This window comes from Rousettus aegyptiacus, unplaced genomic scaffold, assembly GCF_014176215.1.
Source record: "Rousettus aegyptiacus isolate mRouAeg1 unplaced genomic scaffold, mRouAeg1.p scaffold_m13_p_1, whole genome shotgun sequence".
NCBI classification, from domain to species: Eukaryota; Metazoa; Chordata; class Mammalia; order Chiroptera; family Pteropodidae; genus Rousettus; species Rousettus aegyptiacus.
The window spans coordinates 6298705-6310495 of record NW_023416284.1 but is presented as its reverse complement, the minus strand read 5'-3'; the positions used below and the strand labels follow the sequence as shown (position 1 = coordinate 6310495).

The window sequence follows — 11791 nt, the reverse complement described above, 5'->3', positions numbered from 1 at the left end:
TCAGTGAGAAATGATTTTCTAGTGCGATGGCCTGAGGAGGTTTCATGAAAGGTTGCATTGGGTTGGACCTTGAAGAGTAAGGGAAGAAGTCCAGAGCTCCTCAGATTCAGTGCTACTCAAAATGTGGGCCCTCGATAGAGACCAGCGGGGAGCTGCTTAGGCCGAAGCCCAGGTTCCACCCCAAACTTGCCTGATTGGGGGCGGGGGGCGGGTGCCCAAGGACCTGGTCTGAACAAGCGCTTCTGTCGCCCCACACCCGGCTGCACCGGGCTTCCTGCTGTCCAGAGGCGAAATGAGAACAAGCAGGACAACGTACTAAGTTCCTCGTGGAGCTAACAGGATGCCTTGTCCTCTATCTGGAGATTATCCGCGCTAGCTTTGTCTTTGTGGCAGTGTTTGCGTTTTTTTTAAAAAGATGGGGACCACAGACAGTAGGCGTTGAGGTCTTCTTCAGTGTCCTCTCTTGCAAAACAAAAAGTTGGCAACCCGGCGTCTGTCACCAGATGTGTTTTTGAAATTTTCCTGGTCCATGGGACCCTGAAGTCCAGGAGGACTGAGCCGTGGGGTGGAGACAAGGGCCTTGGAGTGTCTGGGGAATTTCACTGGAGCTGCACGTGGTGGGGGCTGGGTGTCAGTGGGGAGCTGCTCAGTGATTCTAGACCACGGAGGCCGTGACTGGGCCTGCACTCTGGGGAGAGGGACCTGGTGGGGCCTGCGAGGTTGGAGGTGGGGAGGATTTATGAGCAGAAAGGCTCTTTGCTCAGGAAGGCACACTGCTGTTTGCGGTGGTGCCTTGGGCAGCTTGCCATGAGTATTTTCAACCAAGCAGCACCACGAACTGACCAAAATCATCCCGCTCATAACCACAGCTATCTGCCTAGCTGAACACAATGCTTTAAAAATGACTGTCAAGTGCTAACTGGCAAAAAGTCTGTCCAGGGACAGACACACATACCCTATGGCAGCCCGTTGCCTTGGACAATAGCCCTTTGCCTACCTCTCCCTGCTTCCCGGTTAATAATAGGAGATCAGAGAAGTTGACCCACTAGACAGTAATGCTTTACAACTGATTTTTTTTATTATTATGGCGACATTGGTTAACGAAATCCAGTAAGTTTCAAGCATACAATTCAACAGTAAGTCATGTGTATTTTGCACTGATGTTCACGCCCATAGATTTCTGTCACCGCATATTTGACCCCTTTTACCTCATTTACTTCCCCACTTCTCTCTGGTAACCACTAGTCTATTGTCCATGTCCATGAGTCTCTGTCCTGTTTGTTTGTTACTTTTAGGTTTATATCCACATATAAGTGGTATCATGTGGCTTTCACCTTTTTCTGTCTGGCTTATTTTGCTTAGCATGATTATCTCGAGATCCTACCATATTGTCACAAATGGCAGTATTTCATCTCTTCTTATAGCTGAGTGATATTCCATTATATATATATACCGCATCTTTATCCAATCATCTATTGTAGGATACTTTGGTTGCTTCCATGTCCTGGCCACTGTAAATAATGCTGCTATGAACATCAGTGTGCAAATACTTTTTCAGATATATGTTTTCCAGTCTTTGGGGTAAAATACCCAGTAGAGGGATTGCTGGATCGTATGGTACAACTGAATTCTAAATGCGAATTCGGTGAAGCATTTATGCTTTACCCTGGTTTTCTCCAGCCTGATTTTCCATATCGGTTCTGAGTTTAACTGGGCAGTGTAATGATGGATATTTCTGGCAAAACTACAGTTTTTCCTTCTTGTGATCTGAAGTCAGGCGGCATTTCTGGGCTCATGGCCTTGTACATATGGAAACTTTTTTTTTTTTTGCCTGAAATTTATTCAAGGCCATTATTTTCATTGAACTTGGGCGGTTTGCACTATTGCTATACACACAAGCATAGAAGTCTCATTTGCTATTATTCGTGCTTGAGGCAGAGGTGACAGTTTTACCTCCTCTATAGGAGGGCAAAAGGGGTCATTTATGGTCCTCACTTGAGGATACACATGCTGGAGCAGCTTTCTTTGTTCAACTTGCAAGAGGGATGGGATGGACTTGATCCTCCACGGTCCCCCCATGCAGTGTCCCAGGAAGGCAAGGGCTCCTGTCTGGGCTCAGCTGTGCAGCACCCAGAAGAAAGCCAAGACAGCCGGTTCCATAAGGTGCGTGGACCAGTGTCCTGGTCTCCTATATTCGCTCAGCCTCTTATCCAATGCTGCCAGCTACACACACCATCACTTGTCACATGGAGGAGTTTAGAGTCTGGCTCAGGGTACACAGAAGTGAACAAGCAGTCACAACTCAGAAGTGTAAATGTCTTGATGGAGGAAGTACAGTCTGTGATGTGAACACCATGATCCAAGGACAGGGCTGGAGCCAGTGAAGCCTGTAGTAACTGGACATGTTGGTTGACTGTCTTATCTGCTGTGCGATCCCTTTCTGCATGACCTCAGGTCTTGTAACAGTTCCAAGGGATCCATGTCCTAGCAATCTTTAACTGCCTTGTCTCACCTCCCTTTAAAAAGAGTCTAAAGTCAACCAGCACATTATCGCTGTAAGGCTTGAGGCTTGCACTAACATATAAACACTATTGTGTTATTCATTTGGGTTAATAGGGAACATGCTTCCCATATCCAAGTGGAGGCTGCAAAACATAAGTCAAAAAAATCTCTGTCATTATGTCACCAGTAACTTACACCAGTTTCCTCTCCCTTCCTTGGCATGCAAAGAACTAGCTTGTAGAGCAATTAGCATTTAATATTTGGTAATTAGCATGCTTAATGTGATTCTGAGAAGTTCCTTGACATTTTCATAAAAACAGAAAGCACATTCCCACCCACCCTTCAAGGAGCAAGGCCCGGTTAGTCAAAAAAAAAAAAACACTGCGTGCCAGTCTTTTTGGTGCTGAATATGCATGTGTTGGCCTCTTCCGGGACACAGCTGGTAAATTTAGAAACTCGTTTAGAAAAGAATTCTCTTATTCAGCAGCCATACGCTCATGGCTCAGAGAATCAAAGAGAAAATTCACAAATCGAGCTCAAGTCGCAAGGCCGCGACGATCTTTTCAAATAAATAAAAACCTTCCGAGCGTCCCGACAAACTACACACTCAGTTTAAGTCCACAAGGGAGCCAAATTGGGGGACGCTGGCGAGAGATACATTCTACTCTACTACTCCTGCGAAACAACGTAACTCTGCCTGACAATGTAGCCGCCGGCTCCCACTTCTCCAGCGCGAGGGCTCACGCTGGCTGTCCCAGCAGGGGAAACCGCGCGGAACCGAAATGTCAGCTCAAGTTTCCCCTCCCAAATCCGGCACCCTCTCGCGCCGTCTGCGTCAGGACACGGCCCTCGGTGCCTCCCGGACCCCAGGAAGGGGGCAGGGGCCCGGGGGCTGCACAGCCCCGGCCGGCGCGGGGCCGGATGAGCTCCCCAGACCCCTTCCGCCGGCCCACCCCGCCCGGCGGCCCGACCCCGACAGCCCGGCCCCGGCCCCACGTGGCCCTTCGTAGCTGGCCTCCCTACCCTGCTGCCACCTACAGACGTCCCACCACAGCCACTGGGATCCGAGCTGCGGATCAGTGACCAATCAGCGCGCTCGGAGAGCCTGTGGGGGCGGGGCCGTCAATTTGCCACGTGTCATCATTGGAGAGCTTGGGTCCCGCCCCTACCAACAGGCCCCGCCCCTCCGGCCGGGTTAGGTTGCGGTGCGGGCGGCTGGCGGAGCTGGTCCCGTTGTGCTGCGGCTCCGCGCGGCCTTCAGTCTCGGGTCCGCGACCCGCGCTGCCCGCCCGCCATGGAGCCTGGCCCCGACGGTCCCTCCGCCTCTGGCCCTGCTGCCATCTGCGAGGGCTGGTTCCGCGAGACGTGCGGCCTGTGGCCGGGCCAGGCCCTGTCGCTGCAGGTGGAGCAGCTGCTACACCATCAGCGTTCGCGGTACCAGGATATCCTTGTCTTCCGCAGGTAGGTACCACCTCTGGCCCGCCGCGCGTCCCCGGACTCCTGCGACGGCTCGCAGCCCAGACCACCTGCTGCCCACCCCCACGCGAACCAGCCGGGACTTCTGCCCTGATCTCGGCCCAGCCCACCCTCTTTCTCCCAGACCCCTGTCTTGCGCCCTTTACCTCTGACGTCCCCGAGCCATCTCTGCCCGCCCTTTCCCCTGCAGAACTGTCAGAAGTTCTCGTGAACTAGGCCCGTGTGCTTCCTCTGACCCCTCCCCACCCTGCATCCCGTCCCCTGGGCTGGGGGCCCGTGTTTCGGGCGGTCCTTTTCGACAGGGAAAGAGCCGGAGTCCTCACCGACCCGATCCGACGCGCGGAGCTCCACGTGTCAGTCAGGGATACGTCAGAGTCGGACCCCGGGTCTAACCCCAACCTCCGATCCTCGCTTGCCATGTGTCACCCCGAGTACTCACCTCTGGGGTCCCTTCTAAGGTTGGGGGAGATTCTTCTCACCCAGGATGAGTGGCAGCACGTTGCCTCCACCCCAGGGGACCTAGGTCCCTGATTGTCACTCTTGCCCCACAGTAAGAGCTACGGCAATGTGCTGGTGTTGGACGGTGTCATCCAGTGCACGGAGAGGGACGAGTTCTCCTACCAGGAGATGATAGCCAACCTGCCCCTCTGCAGCCACCCCAACCCACGCAAGGTACCTGGCTCCCACCAAGATTCAGCCTCAGGCCCAGTGATAGGAAAGCCATCCCTCAGCGTCCCACGGGACAGTGCTGGAGGCCCCCGGATGTGCCCATTACTCAGCCTAGGTGCTTCCTGAAGGGTTGTCAGAGAAAGTGCCAGCAAGGACAGTGGGGGAGCGGCCCACTTCGCAGGGGTGGGGGCTGACGCAGTCTTTACGGAGCAAACAGTTCTGGCTGAGGCCCAAAGCTTAAAGAGGAGTTTCTGGGAAAGGGGGACCCCTCTAGTAGCCAGGTTTCTGAGGCAGGAAAGCATTTCTGAGAGTAGAGAATGGAGTGACCAGAGGGGCTGAGACGCGTACCCTCACCGCGGGATCTGTGAGTGCGTCCGCCCAGTGCAGGCCCGGGCCCCTGAGGCCTGACCAAGGCTGTTTGGTGGGGCGGGGGCTGGGCCCCCCTCCTGACTGTCCGTCCTCCTCCCAGGTGCTGATCATCGGGGGCGGGGACGGGGGTGTCCTGCGGGAGGTGGTGAAGCATTCCTCTGTGGAGTCTGTGGTCCAGTGTGAGATTGACGAGGTGAGTGCCCAGGTCAGGGATGGGGTCTGGGTTCAAGTACTCGTTCACCGAATTGGCTGTCTGTGTACCTTTGGGCGAGTCGCTTAGTATTTATAGACTGTTTCTTCATCTCAAAAACATGTCGGGAGGATCCATTAGGGCAATAGCGAGCGGGCCTGGCACCTAGTAGGTGTGCCATTGATGCTAGTTCTTAGTAAGACTGAGTGCGGGTTTTGAAAGCAAGGCCCAGGGACATTCCAACTGCTAGGGCATCTGCCCTTGACACATAGCATGTCTTTAATGAGCACCTACTATGCGGCAGCCATTGCCTTAAGTGCTGGGTACAGTGGTGAATAGGCAGATCCAGTCCCCGTTGGAGCTGATAGTTTAGATAGCAAGAGACATCAAAGGTGATCTGATAAAGGCATGAAAGGCAGGCGAGAGCTAAAGAATGGGGAGCGGTCAGGGCAGCCCCCCGGGAGGTAGGTTTGAGCTGAGGCCTGAATGAGAAGCAGCTGGCCACGTGGAGGCAGGGACTGGTTCTCCGGGTGGAGACTGGACTTGCTGCCCTCTGAAGGAGCGAGAAAGCCACTAAGTTGGTGTGGTTTGGTCTTGGGAGAGGGCACAGGAATGGCGGACATTCGGCTGAGCAGCAGGCCGGAGCCAGCCCTCCAGGAGAAGTTGAGGAAGGTCCCGGAGTGCTCCCCATTTTACAGATGTGGAAACTGGAGTTCCCCAAAAATGAATGGCTGGCCCAGGGTGACCGGGCTTTGAAAAGGACGGCCCCGAGTCCCACTTGACTCCATCTGGCTCCAGGGCCCCCAGCCCCTGTGACCCAGCCTGTTCCCTCCCCAGGATGTCATTCAAGTCTCCAAGAAGTTCCTGCCAGGCATGGCCATTGGCTACTCCAGCTCAAAGCTGACCCTCCACGTGGGCGACGGTTTTGAGTTCATGAAACAGAACCGGGATGCCTTCGATGTTATCATCACTGACTCCTCGGACCCCATGGGTAAGCGAGGGGTGGGCCCGGCGCCCCCGGCAGCTGCCAGTTCAGGGGCCAGCCTCGCCTGCTGCACCCGAGTTTCCGCGTAGAGAACAGAGGGGCCCCCGGAACTAGCGCAGCACTTTTTCCTTCCCTGCTGCCACCTCCCCCCTCAAACATGGCTCAGCAGCGTAGGGGAACTAGGCCACTGCCCGAAGGTCACAGGCGGGGACGCGGAGGAGAGTAGGGCTCTGGCCTTGGCCCACTCTGAGGCCTCAATTTCCTCTCCAGCCTCCTCTCTGCTTTCGACAGTCCAGCCTCAGGGCGGAGATGGGTTCTCCTTTGAAACCAAGTCCCAGGATGCAGAAGCCCCCCAGTGCAGTACCAATGAGAATCCCCTGGAAATGGGGTTCAAGTGTGGAGCCCTCAGATACCAGGGCAGTGGATCCCTGTACCCCTCAAGCACCCTCTTCGTGTTTGGTTTCTGAATCCTACAGACCTGGATTCAAGTCCCAGCTCAGCTATGTGGGTCGCTGTGTGGGTGACGGTGGCCCTTGGCCCCCCAGGCCAGGCTCAGGAGGTCTGAGCCAGCATGTGTCCTTCGTCTCGCGCCCCACAGGCCCTGCCGAGAGCCTCTTCAAGGAGTCCTATTACCAGCTCATGAAGACGGCCCTCAAGGAGGACGGCATCCTTTGCTGCCAGGGTGAGCGCCTCAGGCAGCTGGGAGAGGCAGGCGGGCTGGGGCAGGTCTGTCACGCCAGTGATGTTGCTGCCTCCCCCCCAGGCGAGTGCCAGTGGCTGCACCTGGACCTCATCAAGGACATGCAGCACTTCTGCAGGTCGCTCTTCCCCGTGGTGGGCTACGCCTACTGCACCATCCCGACCTACCCCAGCGGCCAGATCGGCTTCATGCTGTGCAGCAAAAACCCGGTGAGCTTCCAGCTGTCCTGTCCCGGGGGTGGGAGGGGGCAGAGGTGCACAGGAGAGCATGCCCCTGATGGCCCCCGCCCCCCGCCCCCCACTCCAGAACACCAACTTCCTGGAGCCCGTGCAGCAGCTGACGCAGAAGCAGGTCGAGCAGATGCAGCTGAGATACTACAACTCCGACGTGCACCGCGCCGCCTTCGTCCTGCCCGAGTTTGCCCGTAAGGTGAGCCGCCCTGGCGGTGCAGGCCGGGCCGGGGACCCAGGACTCCCGGACGGGCCGCCTCGCCACCCCCGCTCGACCCGGCGCCCTCCTGACGAGGCTTCATGTTCCCACCAGGCCCTGAATGATGTGAGCTGAGCCCAGGTGCCACCGCTGACGCCGCCCAGGACCTCGGGCCAGGGAGCCCAGGACCTCGGGCCAGGGAGCCCTGGACCAGACCCCCGCCGGCACACCCACCAACCAAGTGTTACAGGCCCCCGGATGCCGCCCGGCCTGCCCCGCCGGGCGGCCCGTCCGCGTCTCTCTCTGTGGCATTCGGCCTCTAAGCCTACACCAGCTGTGTACAGCACCGTCTCCGCCTTGTGCCCCTCACTCCCCAAACACGTGTATTTATAACAAAGTTCCGCATCGTGTGTCCCCAGCCTCTGAATGGGCCCAGGCAGGGACTGCCTCAGCCAGTTTCGGGCACTCACTCTGGCATGCCAGGCTCTAAGCTCCAAGTGTTTGCTCCATGTCTGGGCCCTCCCTGCGTAACCTTGGACTGGCCCCTTGTCCTCTGGCACCAAGAGACACAGCAGTCATCAAACTGGACCCAAATCTGTCCTAATCCAAATCTGCCTTAGTCATGTCACCAAGCTCCACCAATCGGGGGTGACACCCCTAGGTCAGGGGCTGTGGGGTTGACAAGACCGTGGCCCGGCTGCCCTGCGGTGCTCACAGAAACTTTTGAGGATTGTAGCGGGTGACGCCGGCGGTGAGCCTGCGGGCCTGGCGGGAGCTTGGTGTGGGTCTGGTTGGGCCTGTTAGGCGTTCTGACTGGCTCAGCATTCAGACCTAGGTTCAGATCTTGTCTCTGGTAAATTCCAAGAAGTTCCCCCTAAGTGTTGGAAAGTTGAGAAAGCAGGTGTGGGTGGCCATGCCAGGACTCCATGGCACAGGACCGTCCCCTCTCCATGGTGCTGAACAGCCTGTGCACCAGGCCCCTCGCTGCTCCCAAAGCCTGGGGCAGAATGGCGGAGAAAGGGGAGCCCCCACCGCAGGGTATGGGGTGGAGGGTCAGAGGGGGGGCCTCTACCGACTCCCATCTCGGGATCCGCAGAACAGCCCCCTGCTCCTTGGAAATCTGGCGTCACCAACCCCTTTATCCACAGCCTGGGCAGAGGTACTGCCAGAGGACGCATCAATCTGCGAGACCTGGGGGCAGGAAGGGGGATAAGCGGGTGGCTCCAGCCCTCACCCGGGCAGCCACCTTGGACCCCATTCAGCAGGTGCTGGGACTGGAGTCTTCATGGGGGCGGGGTGAGGAACAAGCATGCAGCCGTGCAGCCACCTCCTTGAGTGACTCCAGGTCACTGACGCCCTCCGGGCTTCATGCACCCACATGAACTCACCGGTCTCAGCACCTGGCATCGTACCTTGGTTGGCAGGTCTGACCACAAGGTGACCTCCCCATTTCACCCCCAATCCCAGGACAATCTTCAACTCCGTCCTAGGATTCAGTGTCCTCCCAGGGAGGCCAGGTGAAGTCTGGACTTGTCTGAGCTGCGATGTCAGCATCAAAGGAAGACTAGCAATGGCGAGTTGTGGAGCGCTGACTCACCACGTGGCTTAGTTCTTTAGCCTTCACAACCGCCTGTGCGGAAGATACCATTAAACCCTATAAAGCAAAGGAAGATCACGTGACATGCTAGGGAGGACTCACCGGGCACTCCCAAGAGCCCACTCTGCTAGCCCTCCCTGCATCTGCAGCTCAGCCCAAGCACCCTGGGCTCCCAGCAGGGCCATCTGCCCAGCTCTCCTTCCCGCAAGCCATCTTACTGCCCAAGCTCCAGGACGTTCAGCCTGAGGGCCCCCCGAAAATGCTGCTGGCAGGGAAGGTGGACAAGGGAAGGGAGCATTCCAGCTTAGAGGACGTGACATGGGTCAAATCTCAACTCCGCTGACTCAAGCCACTCACAGCTTCTGACTTGCTTACCCCATCTGTAAAATGAGAGCACCGGTCCTCACCTGTCACAGGCTCCGTTAAGACGCACGTGCCATGTGGTGCTCACTGAGCTGCTGAAAATCAGAATGGCCTCTTGGGGCAGAGGAAGGAGAGGAAAGCCCGTACTGCAGAAGTAGCCGGGGCAATTTAGGAAACGATGCCTGACCTGGAAGTGGCCTGCAGTGTGAATCCCTTGCACTTCTCCAACTTTCACTAAAGGTTCCTGCACACACATCCACCCCTTAACTGTCGTACTCCCCTCGTACGTTAAGGGCTATCACTGAACCCCGCGTCTGGGTGGACATGATCCAGGCACAGACTAGCCTACTGGAGCAGAGGCAGGGTGTTCGGTGAGGACATGATCCAGTCCCCCAAGTCCCAGAAATCGTGGGGAGGGCCCGCAACAGCCACTGTTTGTCGCATGGAGAATGAAGTGAATCCTATTTAAAGTTTAGTTATTTATCAAATTTAGCCACACCCCCGGTCTAAGGATCCAAATCCACGTGGGTTGTTAGAAGGAAAATAACAGATCCCTGGGCCCGCATCATCTTCTCCCTGGAGGCAGCCACTTTACCTTTCTTAGCTGGTTATTTTGGTATTTGCCTTCATGTCTCTAAATAACATGCTTTAGTTTTAATCTGTTGATTTTCCACTAGAGAAGACGAGGATTTAGCTTTTTTTTTTCTTTCCTGCCCCTCCGCCCCCCACACTGTCAACAGTTAAATGACAATCTCGGTTAGCTCAATATTGCAGCTGCATCAATACCGTTCACAATTGAGGCAAAGAGTAAAACATAACTTTTAATCTCCTGCACAGCTTCCTTTTCCCTGTTTTTTGGGGGGGATTTTTCTGTTTGTTTAATTTCCAATGACTTTATCACTAATTTAGCCTCAAATTTTTTAGCAGTTATCTAAAGCTCTTAAGATTTGTGAATGCAACACACTTCCTGAAAGTCTGAACGATATGTTAATCAAATAACTTGTGAGTATGAGAGCGTAGTATTTTTCTTAGACCCATTATAATTTATAATTAATTCATGATTATATTTAATGGGATATTCAATAACAGGAAATATTAATACACACAATATGCATTTCTTTATGTAAATGATTTATAAAGTACATAACACTTTCATTTAAGAAAAAACAATTACTAAAAAAAATTTTTTTTTTAAAGATCCTTGGACTCTACAGGTGTTCAGTCATTTTCATCATCCTGAAGAATCTGTCCAGAGCCTTCTAACCACATTTAATAAGCTTCCTATTAGAACTCTTACATCTTGAACCCTAGGTCTTCCTGTTTCTTGGCTTACTCCCTTGTTTTGGTGGAGCATATTTTATAGTAGCTTTCTGAGAAAGGGGACAATGGGTGCAAATTTTTAAAAATCTGACACGTGTGAAAATGTCTTTAGTCCAGCTTCATTCCTGATTGATGGGTATAGAATTCAGATGGGTATTGAATTCTATGAGATTTGCTCTTTTCCATTTTTATTAGTTATCTATTGCTGTCTAAAATGAGGCCCAAACCGAGCAGACCGAAACACAAATAAGCATGTCTCTTCTGTCAGTTCAGCTTAGAGTCATTTATAAGTTTGCAGTAAAGCTGTTGGTCACGGTTGCAAAGCCCTAACTGGAGATGGAGGGGCTTCCAAGAAGGCTCACTCACATGACTAGCAAATTCCACTGGCAGCTCTGTTCAGGAGGCCTCAGTGCCGTCCACTGTGGACCTCTCCACAGGGACATTGAGTGTCCTTATAGATGGCAGCTGGCTTTCCCCAGAGCAAGCGATTCAAGACAGAGCCAGGCAGATGCTACAAGGTCTTGTATGGCCTCACCACACGGTAATACACCACCATTTCAGCTATATCCTACCCATTAGCATTCGGTATGGGACAAGAGCCTACAGAAGGGCATGACCACCCCAGGGCGGAAAACGCTGGGGGCCATCCTGGAGGTGGCTGCTAGTTTCCAGTGTCATTTCGAGAGAGCTCCTTTGTGTGTGATTCACTGTTTCCTCTCTCCTCCCCTCTCTCTGTCTCTTGGAGTTTATAGAATGTAATGTCTCTCTCCAGTGTTCTGAAACACGATGTGTAAAGTTCTATTTTCATCGTTCGTCCTGGGTATTCAAGGGGACACTTTTTCTTTTTTTTAAGCGAGGCAACCCTTGGCTGACCTCACAGATTGCAAGGACCTTGTCAGCTTACAATCCCTTATTTTTTTTGTTTTTATATTTTATTCCTATAGCACCTGGCCTTCCTAGGTGATCTCCCATCCAAGTCAAGGGGACACTTTCAATCAGTAAACTCGTGTTCTCTTTGGTCCTGGGAAATTTTCTTGCATTATTTTGTTTACAATTTTCTCTCCTCTGTTTTCTTTTTTTTTTCTGGAATTCCTGTTACTTGATCTTTGACAAACTGTACAGAGCTTCTCATTTTCTTATATTTAGTATTTTACATTATTATTATTATTATTATTATTATTATTATTCTAT

The 11791-nt window shown here is 53.6% G+C and overlaps 1 protein-coding gene across 1 annotated transcript; it reads left to right on the top strand.

Moving 5' to 3' along the window:
• Positions 1–3696: 3696 nt before the first annotated feature.
• On the top strand, positions 3697–10114 carry SRM (spermidine synthase). The gene is made up of 8 exons (XM_016149389.2): positions 3697–3963; positions 4530–4650; positions 5117–5209; positions 6044–6197; positions 6790–6873; positions 6955–7100; positions 7198–7320; positions 7435–10114. The coding sequence occupies exons 1-8, from the start codon at positions 3797–3799 to the stop codon at positions 7453–7455; spliced, it is 909 nt and encodes a 302-aa protein (XP_016004875.1). The 5' UTR covers positions 3697–3796; the 3' UTR covers positions 7456–10114.
• The last annotated feature ends 1677 nt before the right edge of the window (positions 10115–11791 follow it).